The sequence below is a fragment of the Panthera tigris genome, chromosome B1 (genome assembly GCF_018350195.1).
Source record: "Panthera tigris isolate Pti1 chromosome B1, P.tigris_Pti1_mat1.1, whole genome shotgun sequence".
Classification (NCBI taxonomy): domain Eukaryota; kingdom Metazoa; phylum Chordata; class Mammalia; order Carnivora; family Felidae; genus Panthera; species Panthera tigris.
The window spans coordinates 138,470,583-138,495,018 of NC_056663.1; the positions used below are offsets into that span (position 1 = coordinate 138,470,583).

General features: G+C 36.1%; 1 protein-coding gene across 4 annotated transcripts in view; it reads right to left on the bottom strand.

Moving 5' to 3' along the window:
- Positions 1 to 24,436, bottom strand: part of CFAP299 (cilia and flagella associated protein 299) — a 597,649-nt gene that overhangs the window by 74,101 nt on the left and 499,112 nt on the right. For all 4 annotated transcript variants that reach the window (XR_006216911.1, XM_042984311.1, XM_007074782.3 and 1 more), the window contains exon 4: positions 15,775 to 15,917. Coding sequence is in view for 3 of the 4 variants with exons in the window: in XM_042984311.1 (XP_042840245.1) it covers positions 15,775 to 15,917 (143 nt within the window). In the remaining variant the exon portion in view is untranslated. The remainder of the gene's footprint in view (positions 1 to 15,774; positions 15,918 to 24,436) is intronic.

The window sequence follows — 24,436 nt, forward strand, 5'->3', positions numbered from 1 at the left end:
TTTTCACTTTCTTTAGAGACTTCGTTAGCATATGTTAGAGAGCAGGTAATATTTTGTATTTTGAATATTTTATTTGAAATATTTAGCATCTGTAATATTAATACCACATCTCCCCACCGATTTCTATTTTATCTTTGTTAACAAACCAACATTTACATCAAAAATAAAAATTAAAAAATGAAAGAAGTAGTATTTACAATATTAAACATAAGCCAGATGTGGAAGCATGCTTTTCCAGATTAAACATTTACTGTGTTGGCAGGAAAAGGCTTTCTTCCTAATTCATCCAAGTAAGTTTTGTTTGAATGGATTCTAGTCTCTTATTCCTTTACCATTTTCACCATCTTTCTGTTGCTTTGTTTACCTAATAGTGGTTTTTCCTTACCACACTGCCTTCCATAGTTCTGCACAGCTGCTTCCCAGATGAGCTAAATAACTCATTTTCATCTTTAGAAGAGTTTAAACTATGGGCTAATCCTAGATGGCTTGTACAGAAATAGTGACTGAAATCTCTTTGTGACAGTTCTCATTAATCCCTTTTTTTAAAAGAGAGCATTCAAGGGTATTGACTATAGAAAGACACCAAGAATAATAATCTGGTTCTATATCCTTCAAGTCATACGTATTCCTTGAAAACTAGTGAGGATGAACCTAAATTTATGAAGAACATAAAGTATGCATTTGGAAAATAAAGCAAACAAACCTTTCCAGCAAAATGAGCAAGTTTCTAATTTTGTTCTTATCTATTACAGGTAGATTAACCAACTTCTATGGAGTATTTTACCCAAATGCCTTTAAAGTGGCTTTAATCAACATGAGTTGAAGAACCAAGGCAAAAATTCTTGCTTGATGGACTCTCTTTATGTATTCACACATGAAATGAAAAGATTCAAGACTTTTCAAGTTAGATACCTCAATATAAACGTCAAGCTTTTCTTTTTTCCTTCTTTCCTTCCTCCCTCTTCCTCCCTTTCTTTTTTCTTTCTTTTCCTTCCTCCCTCCTATCTCCCTTCCTTCCCCCCCCCCCCGCCACTTTCTCTCTTATTTCCTTTTCCCTTTCCTTTCATTCTGTTTCCTTTCTCTTCCACGTTCATTTTTCTGCACTTTCTTGATAGTGCGTCATAGTCAAAGGACTTAGGCACCCAGCACACCCTATGATTTAAACAGGAAACTCACAAAGCTTTGGCATTGCAGACTTCCAGTCAGATGGAAAATAATGAACAGAGATTATGGGAGTTAATAAGAAGGGACATTGGCATTCCCAACGAACTGCCTTTTCGTGTTGGGCTTGTTTTTTTCCTTTCTTTATTAGAAGGTGGGAAAGGGAAACAAGAGGTTGAATTCTGGGTTAGGGCTAAATAAGCTACACTGCTTAAGAAAGTGCCATAATTCCATTTCATTACATTTTGGCACAGGTGCGTGCACGCGTTACCGGGCTGTAAGGTTGGTCATGAATAGAATTACACAGCTGAAGGGTTTATCTCCTATTCTTGCTTTAAAAAATTGTTATGCAAAAAGTAAAAATCAACCATAAATAGTGGTAGGAAATAAACATGCTTGAGAGTTAAAAGAAGAGCAGTGTTGGTAGACGGGTTTTAAATCCATGTAACCAAATTATTTTTTTAACGTTTTATTTATTTTTGAGAGAGACAGACAGAGTGTGGGCAGGGGAGGGGCAGAGAGACAAGGAGACACAGAATCCGAAGCAGGCTCCAGGCTCTGAGCTGTCAGCACAGAGCCGGACGTGAGGCTCGAATTCACGAACCGTGAGATCATGACCTGAGCTGAAGTCGAATGCTCAACAGAGCCACCCAAGCGCCCCAAGTCTATGTTACCAAATTAGCTTTCCTTCTGCTGTGCCTTTACAGATGTATGGGTGATTGAATATTAATGACTCAGAATATTAATGTCTTAATAAGCCTTTACTATTTGTGTGTGTGTGTGTGTGTAAGAGTTTAAATGAATACATTATACTGCTGTTTCTACAGCTAAGTAACATCTAATTTTGCTAACGTGGGAAAATTAGGCAAAGAATTATGTTAATCGCTCCTGAATTCAAATGCTCAGGAGAACTGCAGTTAGGTTTGACTACTTCAGGTGAACACGGTTAGGACTGGGTGTGAAATCTTCAAATGTTCCTGGATTTTCCTATAGAGATAATCAAAGATCAAGCATAATTGACTCAGGGTTTCTGTTTCGTTCTTCTCAAGTTAGTCAATGGATACAAATTGAGAGATCATCAAATTGAACTGAATTATTTAGTTCTTTAAAATGACTCATTTTTACTCCTAAAAGTAGGGGTAGGGGAATTGCAAAATAATATACAGATCGTTCTTTTCACAAGAGAATCCTTAACATCAATTTGATTTTTCAAAATGTCCTGGTTTTGAAATTTATGTGACATTTTGTAATATTAAAAAGGAAATTCTATATTGTTTGAAGAAACTGGCTTACCATTGTGCCATTCAATTTCTTAAAATTGGAGACGAAATGAATTTAATAATGAATTTTATAAGTAATTTGGCAGTTGGAGTTTTAAAGTTCAAGCATAAGCTTCGTGTCTCATTGCCCAATGCATTCCTTTTACATAACAAACTGGAACCAGGAAATTCAATAAAATAAAGAAAATCATTTCTATACTAACGCCAGCGGGAAATTCAGAGACTCTGTACATATCACACATGATACTCTTGGATACTTAGGAAAACAATAAAAGCAAGCTTATACTCAAATTTTAATTACTCTCTAACTTTCGCTTCATGCTGTGAGACCGAATTTGATTTGGAAAACACCTATGAAAGGATTATCATGTTATCTGACAGTTTCAAATCTAGTAAAAACTCTGTCCTACCACCAAAGCAAATTTTGTGAGTCAATGGCAAATAACCAGACTTAACATACAATATAATAAAATCATATAAGTATAATACTCTTTTGACAGAATTGCTATAGTATTAACAACCAGTTCAGTTTCAAAATTACTGTGCCAGATACCCAGGGTTATTAAAAAATAAATATCAACTCCAAGTACAAGGAATATACAACTTTTCTCTTGTATTGGAACTGTCTTTCACAATGCTGTTTAAGTAAATATTGTAAGTGAAAACTTCATTCCTGAAAGTTTTCAAAATTGGGTTAAAGATTTCCTGAGTAAAAATCACTCGTTTCATTACACTTGTTCGTGTAATGAAGTTTTAGTAAGTCCCTGCCATGTGCCAGGCCTTAGATAGGCATGAGAGGTACAACTGTAATATAAACAGGAACATATTGCCCCACATTTCCACAGAAGAAGGCTTCTGTAGGAGGGGTAACTGATCTGAGGTGTGGCAATCTGACTTCCTTTGAGCCAAATATTCCCAGGGGTAGGGTTGCTACACTGAAAAGTCAGCACAGAGCTACTTGGAACTTGTTTTCTTTTGTGCAATGCCTTCAGATGGTGGCTTGTTAATGAGATAGGGCTGCTGGGAGTGGGGCCCAGAAATCTGGTTTTAACAGGCACTTCAGGTGATTCAGGGGTGTGGTGAAGTGTGACGACCACAGCTCAGAGCAACTTGGTCAGGACACTCGGTGCTTGAAATTATTGGACCGCCACTGACAGATCTGATACTTTAGGCTCCAGCAGCCTCTATTTTTCCCTACTTCTCTCTCTGCTCTCTCATTTATGCAGACAGCATGATTGTGTAAAAATTTAATGCACATCACACCATTCCACTGCTAAAAATTCTCCAGTGACTTGCTTCCTATTTTACTTGGAATAAAAATGAAGTCCTGGGGCACCTGGGTGGCTCGGTCAGTTAAGTGCTTGACTCTTGATTTCAGTTCAGGTCATGCTCTCCGGTTGGTGAGTTCAAGCCCTGTGTTGCCTTCTGCACTGACAGTGTGGAGCCTGCTCAGGATTCTCTCTCTCTCCCTTTCTCTCTGCCCCTTCCTCTCTCTCTCTCTCTCTCTGTCTCTCTGTCTCTCTCTCTCTCTCTCTCAAAATAAATAAACTTAAAATAAAATGAAATCCTTACAATCTGTAAGGCTCTATGTGATTGGGATTCTGTTACCTCCTTGACCTTGTTACCTAAACTGTTTCCCATGGCCACTCCACTGCAGCCACACTGCGTGGCCTCCCTGATGTTTCCCACACAGACAGATTCAGGGCCTTATGTCCTCCGCCTACAAAATCCTTCTGCCTGGTCTCTCCGTGGCTCACTTTTTCAGGTCTCTGTGCAAATGCCGGCTTAACAGTGCAGTGAGGACTTCTATGACCACCTTAATTTAAAATGGCAACCAGAAATCTTCTTCCCTGTTTTATTCTCCTCCACAGCACTTATCTTGCTCTGACATTTCATATCGATGTTGAATTTGCTAAACTACTTAACATAAATCTATATAATATATATGTATTTGTATGCATACATATAGATGAAGAGATATATTTGTCATTGGTTTATTTTCTGTCTCCTACTACTGACAATAAGCTCCATGAGAAAATGTTTACTTTTTTCTGGCAATTGTTGTAACCTCAGCCCTAGAACTTGGTAGGTGTTCAGTAACCATCTGTTGAATAACTCCCCATGGGGATTATTGTGTTAGTTACTTGCCAGTTATAGCTATGAGAAGAGAGGAGATACAGATATTTGGCACCCAGAACCTCCAGCATCATGGTTGTTCCTGTGTTGAAGAGCTTACAGTAAACGTGCCAAAATCAAGTTGTAACTGATACAAAGGAAAAGAGGTGGACACAGTGATATGGAATCATATTGGTGAAATCAGTCCAGAGAATTGAAGAGTTTGGAAAAGAAGGTCACACTTGAATTGTGTCTTCAAGAAAGGGTTTGCTCAGGGGGACCTGGGTGGCTTAGTTGGTTAAGCATCTGACTTCAGTTCAGGTCATGATCTCACAGCTCATGACTTTGAGCCCCACCTTGGGCTCTGTGCTGACAGCTCAGAGCCTGGAGCCTGCTTTGGATTCTGTGTCTCCCTCTCTCTCTGCCCCTCCCCTGCTCACACTCTGTCTTTCTATGTCCCTCAAAACTAAATAAACATTAAAAAATTAAAAAAAAACACACAAGAAGAAAAGGGGTTTGCTCAGTGGAGACTGTGGGTACAGGTATTTCTGGTAGAGGGTCATGAAAGAGCATGATGTATCTAGGAAATGGTGAGTAGTAGTTCTTTGTAATTAAAGCATGAGGAGAGGTGGGTAGACCCATGAAAACAGACAGGGAAGTTGATGGGAGTTTTTAATTTAACTTTGGAAGGTTTTGATTGTCTTGAATCTTAAAAGAGGTTTAGGTAGAATTCTATCATACTGAATGCTAATCTCTACTCCTGAAGTTTGAGATGATTCTTCTAAAGTGAAGAGTAGAATTTCTGGGGTAAGTGGAAAACAGGGTGGGAAGAGAGCCATAAATCTCTCTGTTAAGTTCAATTCCAGAATGGCTCCACAATTTCCCCCACAGGAAGTACTGTAGATAGACTCCACTCTCCATTTTCTTTGCATGTTAACTCAGCCACCGACCAGAGACAATGGTATAGATTGATATGTGATTACGATAATTATTTCAAGCAAGTGGACTAATTTTCTTGTCACTGGTTAAGCTAGTGCTGCTTTTAAAATAAAATGAAGCAAAGCAAAATACAGACACTCAAGTCATATGTACAGATAGATAAATATACAGCATGCTGGACTCTTAAAAGAATCTGGACTACGGATTAAGAGACCTAGGACCTAATAACCTTTCTATTACATCCACTCTTTTGTGCTTAAGCAAGCCATGAATCTTCTTCTCATTTGTGAGATTTACACTCAAGCATCCTTACATTTCTAGATTTCCAATCATCAGTATATTTCTAGTATTCTCCAAGCTTTAAGTGTTGGGCTTTTGAACAGAATCTACCTGGAATGTATTGACTCATATGTATTCTAAAATTAGAAACTGATCTTGCCTACTACTCCAGAGAGCAAGGTGTATTCCCTGAGGCATGATGCTACCTTACTTTTTGATTTTGTGATGGTCACAGTTATGGCATCTGAATGAACGTGACCATGGTGAGTCCCTACTTATTAACTCAGTGAGATGGCTGTCATATAGCTGGAACAGCAAAGGTACAGGAGGGTGGAGACATCTCTTTGATGTCCTCAAGTTTCTTTTTGTTACATACAACAGAATTAATTTTTCAATAGAAATAATGGGTTTGACATTTTGTGGGATGGCCCAGTTTCTCTAGGAAAATGGTTCTGAGTTTCAAGCAACAAGCAAGTGTAATTTTGGTGCACATTGGAAGTTGTCTGTGATTCCTGATAACACTACACTAAAACTTGAACTCCATTTGATGAATTCTGTTATAACAAATACCACCTTTTCTCCTAATTTAGAAAATTAAATGAAAAAATTCCGGATACAAAGGTTAATTTGTTAATAACCTTTCTTTTAAAAATGTAGATTTTAAACAGGAAATAGACAAACAAATAAGTTTGTACAAACACATAAATGTTAGTTCGTATTAGGTTAGCTACTATAAAAATTTTGCCAACAAAGGAAAATAAATATTTTCAGAGGAGATATTTAACAATTCTTCTTTAGCTTGGGGTCAAACTGAGCATTACTAATAATGGGACAAGTTGACATTAGGTATCTCATGATATGATGCAGTATATAGTTACTCACCACTGAAACTCCTTGGTGAAAAAATGTTTACACTTAATACAATCACTCTTTTAGACTTATCTTCCAGTTTCAAGAAAATACAGAGACAAGAGAAACAAGTTAAAAGATACCACAAGGAAAGAATCAGACAAATACATAATGTGGGACAATGTAAAAAGCAACTGGCTTTATCTCATTAAAAAGTCAATGTCATGACCAAGGGAAAAAAAATCTTATTGGGACGTGCAGGGGAAGTGGCTTAGATTAAAAGGCAGTCAAGAGCCATAAGCAATGCAATTTTCGTACACTGATTGGATGATGCATCACAAAACCACTTATAAAACACATTTTGAAACAATTAAGACAATTTGAATTTGAGCTGATGATAATAGGAAATAATTACTAATTTTCTCATGTATGATAACGGTGATGTTGTGTAGGAGGATATTCTTATCCTTAGGAGATTCACGGTGAAATATTTAGGGGTGAAATCTGCAAGCTATTTTAAAATGGTATATACACACAGCAACATACTAAAGAGAGTAGAAGCAAATTTGGAAAAATGTTAACAACTGTTTAGTCTAGGTTGTGAGTATATTGGTATTTATTGTACTGTTGTTTGAACATTTCCAAAGTTAAGATAATTTTTATAATAAACGGGAAGTGTTGCATGACGATTTAAGTGTATTTAGTGCCACTGGACAGTGCACTTAAAAATAGTTAAAATGGCAAATTTTATGTTACATATGTTTTACCAAAATTTTTAAATGTTGGAAAATATCTTGCATAAAGAATAATCCTGTCCTAATCACAGTATTGTTGACAATAAACTAGAGGTTGTCTCAGCTCTGTAATTATTCACTTAAGGTTTACCCAGAGCATAATTTTTTGGGAAGCACATTCCAGACAACTAAAGAGACTATCAAATGATAGCTCTGATAGTTTGATTTTTTTTTTTTTTTTAACAATGAACCAAACAGGGTCTGGATAAAATTCTACCATAGAACAATGCAGGCAGGTATTTCAGTGGGTGTTTGGTAGGAACAGTTAGTTCTAGTATATTTGGGTTTTATATAGACAGGCAGGAGGAGGTCCATCTGAATCTAACTTTGGGGACCTCTCTTCTTCATCCTTGAGGTTTCCATGAGAGATAGGACTTAATGTTTAGCTTGGGATAAAGAGAAACTGAAATGAGTTAAGTACTGGAAAATTAAATTTATTTGTATAAGAATTCCAAGTAAATATTACAAAAATTATGTGAACCACAGTTCAGAGGATATGAATAGATTCTAAAAGTATCCTGGGACATAACTGAGGTTCAACAAGTCAGGGCCAATTTTTCCCTAAAGACTTTTAGGCTGAAGCCACAATTAAAGGCCACTTTTAGTTCTGTCCAGAGCTCTTCCACACACAAAGCTGTGGGACGCTGTAATTCTTACTCATAGTGACTGAAAATAAAAGCCTGGTTAAGTACAAAGGGCTGTTTTCTGCCAAGCTCAATGAAAGGAGGAAGTGGCAAGGGTGGGTACAGGATGGCTGAAATTCCCCAGTCTTAACTGTGGATAGCGGGGTTGCTTCAAGTTCTGCAAAACAATCCCAAATTAGGTCTTGTCAAGTCAGATACACATCTGCAAAAGAAATATACAACCTGACAATGACTAGGGTATAGAGATGAGACCAAAGGGGAAAATGATATCTTTTCATGACAGAGTCCTAAAGTAGAATCATGTACTGATTTTTTTAAAAAAATCATGGCATTTGGGGTTCCACAGATCTCTGTTTGGTCCTGGATTTCTAGTTGTGAAAGCAAATGTATCTGTGTGGAACTTTGGGTTAAGCCAATTAACACCTCTACGATGCACATTGTTTGAGGTTAGAAGATGAAAAAAAAAAAAAAATCCCTAAGCCATAAGGCTGCAGTGAAGAGTAAGTGAAATAATGAATATAAATTATTTGTATATTTTTATGAGTTCCCTGTACACAGTAAGTGCTCAGTTAACTTTTATCAGCATCATAATTATCTCTGACTTTGAGTACAGCCTCGTACAGTGGCATGGAGGAACCTGAGTGGGTCTAAGGGCTGGAATTCAACTCATCCAGAGTGGTAGAGCAACACAGGGCATGACTGGACTGACGGCAAATATGACTCCTAAAATCTGAGAAGTTAATTTAGGCCAGGAGTCAGAAACTCAAATGCCTGCAAGAATCCAGGCGGTACTAGAAATGAGTAACTTAAGGGGGACAGTGCAGATGCAGTTTGTGTGAGTGGTCAAGTCCACGACTTTGTTAATCTGGTGAGAACATACCCCATCTCAGGAGGCAGCGGCTATTTAATTCCAGATCATGTTGAAATGAGAGAATACGGGCTCAGTGTGGGAAGACCTTAATTAGTTTTTAAGAGAATCTGAATCCAATATACTTTATGTGACATTTCCTGTTTCTAAAACACTGAAACAATTATTTAAATACATTGTATAGGCCAAACAAAACATGTCTGCAGCCAGACACTAACTGGATCTTTGGTCTATGGCTTCTTCCATCACGCCTATCTAAGATTAATATTGGTCCTAAAGATCAGGATGGGATTAAACCTCTGGGTTGAGGACAAGTAGACAGATATACACATACCCACATACAGAGAAAGAGGTGGGGTGGGGGGAGAGAGAGAGAGAGAGAGAGAGAATTGAACCAAAACAAGAGCCACATATGTCATTGTAAATTTTCTAGCAGTCACACTAAAGAAAAGTAAAAAAAAAAAAAAAAAAAAGGAAATAATTTTAATAATATATCTCATTTAACCCAACATATCATTTTAGCATGTAATTAATGCATATCTATTATTCAGATAGTTAATATTTTTATAAAAAAATCTTCAAAATCAGGTATGCATTTTACACCTGGCATATTTTATTTCAGAGTTAGTTACATTTAAAGAGCTCAACAGCCACAGCACAGGTCTCGAATATGCTTCTCAAACTTTAATATGCATATTGAAATTTGCGGGATCATGTTAAAGGCTAATTGTGATTCACTGGTTAGCGTAGAGCCTCAAATGCTTTATTGTTGATGCTACTGGTCCACGGACTACACTTTGGACATCAAGGAGCTAGAGGGTTGTGGAAAGTCTCCTTCAGTCGGAATTCTTTTTCACTTAAAGTATTCCCTCTCTTTCAAATTCAGTAAATATCTGTTAAAGAGGCTAAACTGATATTCTACTAGTTAGTCACCATATTTAGATGTGGAACAACATTAATAACTTTAAAAATAGGCAATATTTTACATACCTCTTGCAGAAGAACTGAGTCATTTACTCCTTTTTCTTTTAAACATGAGAACCTGCTAATCTATTACCAGATGGTTTCATGAGAACACACTTAGGCACACGGTAAGCACAACTTTAAATTCTAACTTCAGAAGTTTGGCATGTTAAATATTTTAATAAAACAGACAATGGGATTTCAAGGGAAATTTGATAAATAATATCTCAAAGCTTTAGTACTTAGGGCCATTCCTCGGTCAAGGGTATGAATATTTCATAGACTCTCCAAAGAGAAACACAAAGAAAACTTTTTCATTTCCTCCTGACCATTCAACTTGAGAAATAGGTAGTGCTCTTAGGCAGACCTTAGATCTTTGTGGACATGATATGGATACATAAATATGGAAACATAAGCAGCTAAATGTGGAACAGAATGGAAATCAAGGATTCTACATAGCGCAGTTATGCTCAGAATACAAAAGCTTTTAAAGCCAAAATAGTGTTCTGGAGGTGAGCAGTGAATTACCGTTGCTAAGAACTTGCTCTCACTCACCATTGTTTCTCTCGTGAACTTTACCAAGTGGTTTACCTATTCTCTCCTCTCTCAGATGGTAAGAATACTGTGTGTTGAACAACTAAGTTATTCACATATGCTGACAGGAAGGTATTGAATCTTAAACACGTGGTCAGGATGGACTGACAAAACATCAAGTTCCCAGGGCCCTTTCTTCTGCTGCATTTCATAATAGCCTCAGCTGTGATATTTATATTTTCCACAACACAGGATTCCAATCATAGAACTAATGTCTCTTCCTACACAGAATAAAATAGCATGTCAAAAGGTAAGTAAACATAAAGAGACTTTTATGAAATCTTCAATTTTAAAGTCTTTGTTTTAGTTCTGAATTGAACTAAGTATGGAACTACATATACCAAATATACCCCCCTCCCCACCCCGGTAACAACTGTTTGGTCATTTTTTTTGGCATGAAATCTGTTGAGTGAAAAATCTAAAGTTTGATTGTGATAGATGGCTTAAGTTAAGTTCATGTGGTAAAAATTATTCAGTGGGATCATTAGAATAGAGATAACTTTTTTAAAAGGTCAGAAATTATCTAGCACTGATGAGGAAAAAAATGATAAAACTCACTAATATGTTAAAAGAAATTTTAAAAGGCATAAATAAATTAAGTAGATAAATGGAAGATTTAATATCATAAAGATGCCAATTAACTGTACATTGGTGACAACTCAAAAGCAATTCCAATCAAAATTACAGCTTTTTTGTGTGTGAACTTCACAAACCAATTCTAGAATTTCTATGTTAGAGTAAGGGACAAGCGTAACCTAGATACTTCTGAAGAAGAAAAACCTACCTTTCTTCATGCCAAGAATTATTCCTAAAATATACTAAATGAGCAAGATCCTATTATTTCAAGGAAAGACCAATAAAACTAAAGAGTGAGCCCAGAAACAAGCTAACATGTACAGAACCTAACTTATGCCACAAATGGTGTAGCAGATGTGAGAGAGATGATAGTGGACATTTCAATAAATGTTCTAGGACAAACTATGAGTCATACAGGAAAACAATAACAAAAAGTAGACCCTTGTCCAATAACCATATATAATATTAAATCTGTCTGGGTTAAAGATGTAAAAAAAAATAAAAGCAAAACCATACTCTATAGGACAATATCATTATGTCTTCCATAAGGATAAGGATGGTTAAACAAAACACAAGAAAGTGCAAACTTCAGATGAAAAGAAATATATTAACCAAATATATTAATCTGACTATCAAAACCTCTGACCATCAAAAGTTAATGTAAAGGAAGTGAAAAGAGAGTTGCACATGGGAGGATGGGAATTTTCAATACATACAAGAGACAAAGGATTAATCAATGTCCAAAAGATAAAAAGAATTCACAATCTGTAGGAAAAAGAGGAATAAATAACTAATAGAAAAGATGAGGAAAAGTCTTAATAGATAATTCACAGAAAGGAAATTTGAACAACCAATAAAAGATACCCAGCCTGATCAGTAATTATAGAAATGAAAGTTAAAAACCACAATGAGAGATCTTTTATAATTCACTACAGGGGGAGGAAAAATGTGTGTTAACTATACAGCACTTCTGGTGGGTACAGATTAGTATAACCATTTTGAAAACAATTTAGCATTCTCTGTGTACTCTTTTGTGTTTTTGATTTTGCATTTTTTTCATAAGTGTAGGAAAATAATCAAACATTTATTTTGTTTTTCTGCATGAACTGAATTCTATTTTAGGATAACCAAATAAGTGATGAGGAAAACTTATTCTCTGTGGAAGGATTCTAGCTAAAAATGAGGAACAAATGACAGTAGTAGAGAATTACCATTATACAATCCTTGGTAAAAATATTTAGATACATTTCATTATTATATGCTAAAACCATTTGGGTGAAATGATGGGGAACTTTATTGTGCAGTGATCAGACTGATACCACCTGAACCCATTCATCAAGCTCACAGAGCTTCACATATTAAAAATTTTTACCTAAAAAAAAAAAAATTGAGCCTGGATTTCATCAAGCTGGCTGACAGGAAATAGAGGGATAGAAGTGTGATGTAAAACAACAGCATAGAGTGATCAGTCACATTTAGAATACGAGACATTTCTTAGGATAAATGATGTGGTTTCTCCAACAAATCAATAGCATAAAAAATAAAAGGAAGGAGGGGACTGTTACATAGGAAAAGAATTGCAGAAGATAGAATAAGAAAACACAAAATTATTTGGATTTCGATGTGATAAAACCAACTGTGAAAAAATAACTTTAAGACAATCAATGAAATATGAGTAAGAACTAACTATGTATTAGATGATATTAAAGCATTATTAGTTAGTATGACAACATCTTGATGTTTTCTGTTAAAATGTTATCAGATAAAGATTCATACTGAAATATTAGTATGAACAATTCATATAGGTGAAATGACACATTTTACATTTGCTTTAATATAAACAAAGATGTTTAGGTTATAGAATCTAATATTTTTGGTAAATTATTAGTTATGGAGTGGTGGTGGAGAGGAAGAGGTCTAGGATAACATCTGGATATGCCTTGGGTTGCAAGGGCAATGCCATTATCCAAGGCAGGGGATACAGAAGCAACAGCACACTTCAGAGATTAAAACAAGTTTAATTTTGAAAATAAATTTTAGGTGCTAATGAGATACACAGAAGGTTCTCTGAAGTAAGCAGTAGGATACATGAATATGAAATAAGAAGAGAGATCTGTGTTAAGGTTGTAGCTGTGAACACAACTCAACTCTAGAAAAGTGGTCAAATCACCCAGGAGAATGTACATTATAAGAAAAGAAGCCTAAGGATGATCTCTGGTGAATGCCAACATGTATGAAATAAACAATGGGACAGTTCAATGAGGGATTCTGAAAATAAAAAGGGTATTTGAATAGTGTTGAGAAGAAAGGGTTACTCAGCATAATGATTAATCAACACTAACCAAATACGGTAGAGAAGTTAAGTAAGAGAAGAACTGAAAATAATCCACAGGGTGTTGAAGTTGGCAGTCATTGGTGCTGTTTGCAGGAGTCATTCCATTTGAATAATGGTGGCAGAGAACTAATTACCTTGGGTTAGCACCTACCTGGGGACTGAGAAATGGAGACACTTGTTATTTTGAGGAGCTCAGATAAAAACTGAAAGAGAGGGAGTGAAATAGTTGGAGTGCAAGGAATATTTCCTTATTTGTTTATTTTTTATTTTTTTAGTTTATTTTTTATTTATTTTGAGAGAGAGAGAAAGTCAGGGAGGGGCAGAGGGAGAGGGATAGAGAATCCCAAGCAGGCCTTGTGCTGTCAGCACAGAGCCCTGATGTGGAGCTTGATCTCATAACAGTGAGATCATGACCTCAGCCAAAATCAAGAATCAGATGCTCACCCGACTGAGCCACTCAGGTGCCTCAAGATGATTTCATTTTTTAATATAGAAATGGCTTCAGCATGTTTAGAGGCAAGATAAAGGGGCTAGTTGAGAGAGTCAGTTTGAGAATTTTTAAAAACAGGGAGAACAGATGAAGTGTAGCTTCAGTGGAAAGATGGATGGAAAGCATCAAAAACATGTTGAATAAATTAGCTCTAAACAGAACAAGTTGGTATTTTTTCTCTGGATTTGTAAAAATGTTGTGAGACTAGATATATGTATAAAGGAATATTTCACTTGGTAAGAATAAACTATCAATTCTTCTTCAAGAAATAAATCTATTTCTAAAAGTAGAGGGTGCAGCCACCTAAGGTCAGACGTATTTTGCTTTAGAACTATCGCCAGAAAAAAAGCCTGAGTCATTCCTAGGGCATATATCCCTTATGGTTCTTGGGGAAGCATAGGTCTTGCTGTGTTGGAAGAATGTGCACAGGTTTGCAGCAAATTGGCCCTCTGAGAACTGGGCGAATGGACAAGACAGCATGGTTGTAGGCCAAGAGTCAGGAGAAGTCATATTCTGAATGCAGATGGCAGGCCCAGGGGCCAAAGGCTGCCGGAATGGAATTGTGAGTGAAAATAATCAGAAGGGTACTCTGAGGGGAACACTGACTAGTGAGGAAGTCTATTTTGGTTGACAAAAAGAATCAGGTGGTAGTCTCTATATTTAGACTGAACGTAATATGTGAAAAGTGAGGCAAATCATATATTGAGAGGAGTCAGTGTCAGCAGTTGGCAACAAAGGTCTTGAGGGTGGGGTGGAGGTTTAGAATATTTCTGGATATTTTTTAGAATACTTCTGGATATCCACACCTCAGTGAAATTTCCTAAAATTTCCCCTAGGAGAATCCAGGAATTCAGCTACAGGTGCATTAAAAAAAAAAAAAAAAAAAAAAAAAAAAAGTCCGTATCAATCTACTTTTGATGTTAGCAGGATAGATACAGCCAGAGCACAAAAAAGATTGGAAGAGAGGAGTTAAGTGACTTGTAGGTGAGATAAGAAAAGGTGGGTCCATTAAGGTGATGATGAGTTAAGAAGTCTTTAGAAAATAGTCATAGGATGCATAAAAATGGCAGGAATGTCAGAGGAGCAGAGTGTTATTTATTGTAAGTGTCAAATAATCGGGATACAGTGGAGAGTTCAAGTATAATACTGCTACCACTTTTGAATTCTATGGAAAGTAAGAGAATTAAAAAGTTAGCTTGAGAGCTATTCAGAAGAAGATAGAAGGGCTGATCTGTGAATAAACTGACAGTATAGAGCAGATCATCTGTGATAGGTTGAGGTCTCCAGAGGAAAGGGCAGGGGTCAACAGTAAAAAGAATGTGGGTGGGGAGGAATCCCAGAATAGGCCAGTGATGAGAATAAATGAGGGTGAGCTAGTCAAAGGCTTGTACTTTGGTTGGTGGCCAAAGAAAAGAGGGAGGAGAATGTGTTAGATGGACTGTTCCCGAGGCTCCTAAGCAGACCAAGTCCCCAGTGGGCAAGAGCTTATGAGATTAGCCATTTTTAGGTTCTACTTATCATTTAAAAGGAATGTCACTGAAAATTTACTTACCTCATCTCTGAAAAGTTCTCTTCCTCAGACTGTTAATGGAAAAAGTACATCTATGATCATTCCCCACTTAATTTTTTTAAATTTTGTATTCAAACCAATCTTATCATATTCCAAATGCATATGTATATGCATATCGACACAGATATATATATACTCTAGAGACAGAGATAGAGAGAGATAGAGAGAGAGAGAGAGATACATACACACATATCTATATAGATATATATAGATATCTCCACTCCAGGCACGATGTAGAACATAAAATAAAGATCTTTTACCAGGCCACTGAGGAGCTTATTCTTGTATTGAAAGTGTGAAGAGTGCATATAATTTACCTCATATCTGTGGGTTTTGGAAGAAGTCTTCTTTTTCCACTAAAATAGACTTCAAAATCTTCAATCTTTAGTCTGTGGGCGTAGTCAATGTATCCTGACACTTCCTGCCCATGCGAGTTTTTGTCACGAATAAAGATCACGGTCTGGTAGAACACACAAAAGATGGAGAATAGAAAGAGAAAATGAACAAAAGTTATTTGAATACATTGCATATGATAATGAAAGCTAGAGACTTGGGGCGTTACATGTATCAGACCCTATTCTTAAATGCTTTACATTTCAGCCTTGCCATGATCCTAGGAAGTAGGTATGATTATTTACTCCTGACAAATGAAGAAATTCATTACAAGTTAACTTCACATTCATATAATGTGCATTTACAATAATTTTATATGACAATATCAGTAAATAATTTATAGAGGTCTTCTAAAGGGCAGACATTAAGTGTTTGTAGTATATTATTTACTTGTCCCCCAGTCCTATGGTCTTCTTGATGTCATAATTTTTTTAAGTTTATTTATTTATTTTGAGAGAAAGAATGGAAAAGAGAGCGAGAAAGCATGCACAGGAGTGGGGGAGTGGCAGGGGGAGAGACAGAGAGAACCCCAAGCAGGTTCTGCACTGCCAGCGTAGAGCCTGATGTGGGGCTCGAACACAAAACCACCAGATGGTGACCTGAGCCGAAACCACCAGATGGTGACCTGAGCTGGTGAAAACAAAACCACCAGATGGTGACCTGAGCTGGATGCTTAACCAACTGAACCACCCACAAGCCTCTTGTCATACTATTTTTTAGATGGGAAAACTGAGGAACAGAGAGGTTGAGTACTTCACTCATGTTCTCACAGCTAGAAATGGAAAACTGAGATTAAAACTCTGGCTCATGTGATTGTCTTTCTAATCACTACATCATTTTTCCATCTGAATGCTTATATATTTTCCGTTATAGAGATATAAATATCTGGTTCCTTCTCATGACCATGAAAGTCAAAAAATCTCTTTATAAATTAAAGTCACCTTACAAATTAATTCCATAAGTCAAAATAAACAGCAAGTACATATTTCTCATTCATCTTAATTCTTGCACAATATTGTTATTCACCTACTACATGTTAGGTTCCACTGTAAGTGCCAAGGACACAAGACAGTAAGTATCCTGGCCTCTCAGAACTTATGTTCTGGTGAGGGGAGACAGATGAGATATGGAAAGGAAAAAGTACTTCTGGAGAGTGATAAATGCCATATAAATAAAGCAAATAAAGAAGCAAATAAAGCAAATAAATAAACAAAGCAAATAAAGAAGATGGTTGACTGGAGAATGAGTTGCTTGTGGTGAAGCCTACTTCAAGTAATCAGAAAAGACCTTGGGGAGGCTAATTTAAACCATGACTTGAAGTCTGAAGGATGAGAAAAAGTTAGCCATGTAAAGATCTAGAACAGAAGCCTCTCAGGCAAAGGGAATACCTGATGCCAAGGTCCTTAAGTGGGAACAAGCTCACGCAAATAAAAGAACTGTAATCTTTTCTCTATCGAGCCAACGGACATTGATCTCAAGTTCTAAGAGAAAAACAAAACAAAGAAGTGAGGAAACAAAAAAATACAACTGTAACTGGAAGAGTTCTTGATGTATTTATTTCCAAATTGAATTCAAACTGCAGAATTTTATGGCAAAGTTCTACATTTGGAAGGAACTATAAAGAATCTTCCTTTTCCTCTCCAGCAATCATTAGATGGTTCCTTGTTGTATCTTTGTGTAGTCAATTATAGGAAGTACTAACATGGGTTACCTTAGACAGCAGAGCTTCCAGAAAACTAAAAGAATTTTTTCCCAGCCAAACCTGAGGAAACACGTTGCTAACAGCTTCCCAGTTGAAAAGCAGAATAAGCCATGGTTTACTGCTAGTTGCTAGTTTGCTAAATCTCACCTGCCTGCTGTGGTTGTTTGGCATTGAGTGCTAAGGATACTGTGTTGAGAAGGATTCTGAGGTACATTCTTGGCTTAAGGACAGGAAGTATGGTGATGGATTAGTACCATTTCCCATAGATATGGCAGAAAGAGCTAGCATTGTCATTCCTGTGCTCAGACTTACACAGATTCAATCCCTAGTCCTTTTCATTTTCACCATATAACTCCAGTTAAATTTAGATTTCTCCATGATTTTAGCCACACAGTTTTTAGCTTTTGCAGCACAAATTCTTAAATGGATAGTATCTCAATGAGACTTCCTGGGACTATTACACTATTAAACCCATACCTAACATTGCTATCCCTGCTTAAACAACACTATGTGCTGTAACTATCGATGTTTCCTATGCAGTCCTAAAGGTGCTTGGAATCTTTATTCCATCAAGGCTGCTCCTGATGTTAGGTAAGTCATACAGGCACACACACACACATAAACATACACACACACACACACACACACACAGAGAGAGAGAGAGAGAGAGAGAGAGAGAGAGAGAGAGAGAGAGAGAGAAATAAAAAGTCCCAAATAAGTCCTCTACTTTAAAATGGAACTCTATTAACAGGGGAAAAAAAAGACTCCTCTGTCTGCCTCTGTCTTTGTCCCGGTCTCTCTTTTTAAATGAGATGGGCCAGCCTTATTTTTTCAACAGAATGGCATACTAAATATTGTAACAGACCTTCCTGCTGAAAAATACAAATTCTGGATAATATCTAAAAAGCAACTTGTAACATGCGTTGATGCACGGGCAAGAAAACGAGGAATACTAGAGTCAAACACTTAGTGAAACCAGACCCCCAGAAAGGAAAGCAGAGCCCTAAAGCCATCTTTGGCCTGCAGGCATGTGCCCAACCCCAGGGAATCTCAGCAAGAATTTCATGATTTGGGTGGTTGGAGGTGACCAGAAACAAAATCCAGGCTTTCAGGTAGAGAGACTAATACGACTTATTGCCTCAACATAGGGCAGAGAAATAAAAGGATGAAAACAATCTTCCATGTGTCCGGAGAAAAGAAGAATCATTCCAGAAGTATACATCCAGAGAAAGTATCTTTCTAATGAGCAAAATATAGACATTTTCAGACCAAAGAATGAGACTTTTCTTTGATTGACAAAAGACTCTTGCTCAGAGAAATCCTAGAGGATGTCCAGTTGACCCTTGAACAACGTGGGTTTGAATGACACAACTCCACTTGTATGTGGATTTTTTTCAATAACTGCAGTACAGTACTGTAAATGTATTTTTCCTTCCTTATGATTTTCTTAATATTTTCTTTTCTCTAGCTTACTTTATTGTAATAATACAGTATATAATACATACAACATACACAATATGTGTTAGTTAACTGTTTGTGTCATCAGTAAGGTTTCCAATCAACAGTAGGCTATTAGTTAAGTTTTTGAGGAGTTAAAGTTGTATGCAGATATTTGACTGCGTGGTGGGGTTGGCACATTTAACTCCTATGTTGTTTAAGAGTCAACTGTACTTCATGCAAAAGAAAATGACTCTAACTGAAAGGTCAGAGATAAAGAATAGAATGATAATCAAAGAAAATATATGGAAAAAATATAAACAAATACTGACTGTGTAAAAGAATAATAATAATGTCTTCTGTAATATAAAAACAATAATATGTCTAAAATTTTAAAACAAACATATATGTTAAAATGTTGGAATGTCCTTGGATTTTTAAGAATAAAGGCAGTTATATTGATTAATTCTAGAATTTGATAAATATACATGTATAAATCTAGGACCACCATCAACAAATAGAAAATACTGTATATGATCTTTAAATTATTAGAGGAAGAAAAAAATGAGGAAAAAGTGATCAATCAATGAAACAGAGGGCAAGAAGGTAGATGAAAAATATGTGAGAGGCAGGAAAAATCCACATACAAGTGGAGCTGTGTAATTCAAACCCACATTGTTCAAGGGTCAACTGGACCTCCTCTAGGATTTCTCTGAGCAAGAGTCTTTTGTCAACCAAAGAAAAGTCTCATTCTTTGGTGTGAAAATGTCTATATTTTGCTCAAAATGTAATGATAGTGGTATGGGCTGAATTGTGTCCCCTCAAAATCCGTATGTTGAAACCCTATCCCTCAGTACCTCAGAGAATGTATTTGGTCATAGGGCCTTTAAAGAAGTTATTAAATTTAAATGAGCCCATGAGGGTAGTCCCTAATCCAATCTAACTTTATAAGAAGAGGATATCTGGACCTATAGACATCAGGGGTTTGTATGTAGGGGAAAGACCATGTGAAGACTTAGTAGGAAAGGGGTACTGGCAAGCCAAGGAGGAAGGCTTCAGAAGAAACCAGCCCTGCTGACATCTTGATCTATCTTTGACTCCTAGCTTCAAGGACTGTGAGAAAATAAATTTCTGTTGTTTAAGCCACCCAGTATGTGGTATTTTGTTATGGCAGCACTAGCTAACTGATACATATGGTAGTAAATTAAAATAGTTAAGTAATGACAATCAATGTAAATGGCTAAATGTTTAAGTTAAAAAACAAAGGTTCTTAGAATGGATAAAAAATATGATATAAAATGTACAGTTGAAAGTTAACTGTTTAAAGAATATGCATACGAAGATGTCCAAAAGAGGGTTGGTATTAGCATATTAGTATGAGACAAATGAGTTTGAAGACAAAAACTGTTCCTAGAGATGGAGAGTCACTAGACAATGATAAAAGATTCAATACAGAAAGATAGAACAATTATAACCTTGAACAAACCTTTGAAAACATAGTTTCAAAATATGGAAACCAAAATGGATAGAATTACAAAAATAAATGAACAAGTCATCAGCATCATGGTTAATTTATGTCTCACCTTAGGTTTCAGATCAATCCATAAATTCCATAATCATTCTAAAATTAATATAGATTGTAAAGAATTAAAAACACAAGCTTGAGTGCTCGGTTTTTACCTTAGCCATATACCTAAACATCTCAATGTTTTGTGGATAAAATGACTGATGGTCTAAAATTATATATATATTTAGCCACGATTTCACTATTTTATATTATTATATAAAACCTTCCCATGTGAGTTAAAGACCATTGTCCATGGGAATCTGAAGTAAATTATTTCAAATCCCACTTCTCCAGCCTCGTGAGAGTTAAGCGGATGCTCTGTGATTTTTGTGACTCCTGGGATTTTTTGGAGCTAGAGAACTTAAGTCAGGCCAAACTGAGTATAAGTGAGGGTTCCTCCAGGTTCACTGTATGTCTTTGAGTGGGTTGTTCAAACTCTTAACACCTCTCTATATTCATAAGGCTTATGCTCCTAAGTTGGTTCCCGCAAAATCTACGGAGCTTCTACCAAACAGAACTAAATACCTCCAAAATAAATAGACAGAGAAACAAACAAACAAAACCAAAATAAACAAAAGACAAAAATCCTGTTTGGACCTAAGCATTTAGTTAGCTAAGCCTTCTTTAGCCTCTTCCTTCTTCCTGTTTCTCCTTCAGCTCTATAGAGCAACAAAATAATCTCTTTCGTTTTGCATCGAATTGCTCAGCTCATAAATCAGGTGCTGTCAGAGGCTTACCTTCTGCCCTATGCACTCAATTTGTTAGCAACATGCAAATATTGCTTCTTTTTCAATGGGGGATTTCTAGTGATCATTGTATCTATAATTTCTTTTCTTTTCCATAGAAACAAATCAGTTCACTGATGACTTTCCAAGTATGGCTACATAGGTGTAAAAGTATATTTTGAAAGACTTTTTAGTAAGATAAAAAAAACTGCTAAAATAAAAATCCTAATGAAGATGCTTCATGAAATCATTTTTAAAAGTTGATTAAAGCTATTGATGTGTAGTAATTGGTGACAGATTGTCAGGAAATTACAACTTAACATTTAACTACAGAATTACATCATTATAAAAGCACAGTGCAGATAACAGGAAAAAAATAATAAAACAGAAGAGGTAAGAGAGAGGTGTAGTATTGGACAGCTGGTTGAAATGTTATTGTCTCATTTATTTTTTATGATATGAATTGTCCAAGGATTAGAATTCAGTTAACTAACACTCTTGACTAATACATTTAATGTATTTATCTATGAAATGTATATTTTCCCCTAAAGTGGACACTAATTACTCCTACTATTAGTACTCCTAGGTATCATTTCTTAAGAAGACACTATGCTCTGAGCAAATAGTAAAAGCTTTCTATTCATTATCTTTTTTAATTCTCTCAAACATGTATAATGGCTAGATAGCATTGTTTTCCTCATTTTGTAAATGTAGAAGTTAAAACATTGAGAAGATTCCCTTCAAAGACCTGCAACCAGAGAATGAGGTACCCACATCATACCCAGGATGCCTTCTCATGAAGTCCATGTTTTTAACCACTCCATGGTGGACACACAGACTTGGATCCAAACATGGCCTTGCCATCTACTTACTTTGTGACACTGATAAAGTCATTATCCTTTTTTAAGATTCAGTGTCACCTATTACAAAATGAACATAACAGCTGCTTCTCAGAGTCGCTGTGTGAACTAAAACCATTTTTGCTAAGCGATTAACAATGCTTGGCACATGGTAAACATTCTGAGTATTGTCTATTGCTTTTTAAAATTTTTATTATTACCATTACTATTGTATTTATACTATGCTAAGAGTTTTATCAGTTCCTTAGGGATAAGGAAATGGAATATTTTTATCAGAATTCCATTGCCTGGGTGTGTATAATTATGTTGCAGGACATGGTTCAATTCATTTGTTACGTTCAGTCATTCTCAGTTAAAACTTTGGATGTATTTGGAAGTTAAAATTTAAACAATTTTTCCTGATACTATTATATGCAAACAGGATGGACCCAGTTGATAATAAAATCATAATGCTGGCATCCAGAATGGGCAGAATAGGCTAAGAGAACTCTTTTTGAAGAATTAGCTTAAATCAGCTTGACTGTGATGCCTTTTAATAGTTGCAAGCTTTCTTATTTGGAGCCTTGTATTGTTTCACTAGGAATTATCAAACGTTATAAATAATTGGGGCACTTGGGTAGCTCAGTCGGGTAAGCATCGGACTCCTGATTTTGGCTCAGGCCATAATCTCACGGTTTGTGAGTTCAGGCCCCGCATCAGACTCTGTGCTGACAGTGTCTGCTTGGGATTCTCTCTCTCCCTCTCTCTCTCTGTTTCTCCCCAACTTGTGTTCTCTCTGTGTCTTTCAAAATAAATACATAAGCTTTAAAAAAAATCTTATAAATGTTTTAAGTTTCTCTAATAACACTTTCCTTTATAAAAATAACAGCTTTATTGAGGTATAGTTTACATAACATAAAATTCACCCTAAAGTTTTAAATGCACAGATCAATGATTTTCAGTCAATTTGAAGGGCCATGCAACACAGTCCAGTTTCTAGAATATTTGCATCACCGCAAAGAGATCCCTTGTGCCCATTTGCAGTCATTTCTGTTCCCACCCCCATCCCCCGGCAACCACTAATCTACTTTCTGCCTCTATAGATTTGCCTTTTCTGTATTTTTCATATAAATGGAATCATACAATATATGGTCTTTTTCATTCTAATATATTTTTTTATCACAGTTAATTTCCCAAAAGACACATGAAAACTATAAGGGCTCTTTTAAATGATGATGTTATGTTTATAAAAAGGCAAACTTCCAAAATGTTCACTGTCCTTAGATAAAACCGTTCAGTCCTCTTTAGAACAAGTCAAAGTATAACCAACATAAATACTTCAGTCAATCAAATGATATTCATTTGAAGCCATGAACACTGGTTTACATTTATTTGCAACCTAAGCAGAAAACACTAGTTTTTGTAACAATGACATAAACTACAAGAACAAGCCTTTGATAAATATTAAGATACAAGTATTCCTGATTTTGAAAAGGGTTCTGACACCAAAGAGAATAGGAAATCTGAGATTTTATGAAGAAGGTCTGTGACCTCAAGTGTGAGTCAGTGTTAGTTGAAAAGACTTATGGAATGCCTAGTCAGGTCCTCATTACTTCTCCTGTGTTCGGAAAAGATGAATTAAAGTACAATTTAGACCATTAATATATCATTTGGATCTTTGGCTGCTTGTCTTTTCCCAGAAGTGGATTAAAATACAAATTAATAAACTTGTTATGAGTTGAGTACATGTGTTGCCTGATTTTTCTTGCCAAACGCTAATGAGGAGACATAAACCTGATACACTGAAACGGGACTTTTTCAACAGTGAAGCCAAAGTCACTTGGAAAAAAAAAAAAAAAAACATTGCAAGCAGTATGTTGCTAAAACTGAAACACCCATTTCAGGGTATGAAAGCTGTCAAGCAAGCTAAGTTCTTGTGCTGCCCCTCTGGGATGGTCAGTATGCTCCCTGAAGGAGAACAAGTGAAGAAAGAATTTGTATCTCCTGTAATTTTAAAACTCTTGGAATGCTTTCATGAATCATTAGTTTTAGGGAATCTTCTCCTTTCAGAAGAGAAATGACTCTGCAAAGGGAGTCTAAGTTCTGACAATCTTTTGTAACATTTCAAAATGTCTGTCCTTACATACATTTCTCTAAAACAAGCTCCTTTCTGAAATTTATACTGCTAATTATTTTAAAATTCTATATCCTCTTGCGTGATTGCAATTGGACACATTTCTTTTTACTTATACACACAATTCTCGTGGGTATGTTTAAGAGAGTTCTTTGTTCTTCCTGTTGGGAGACTTAGGCTCA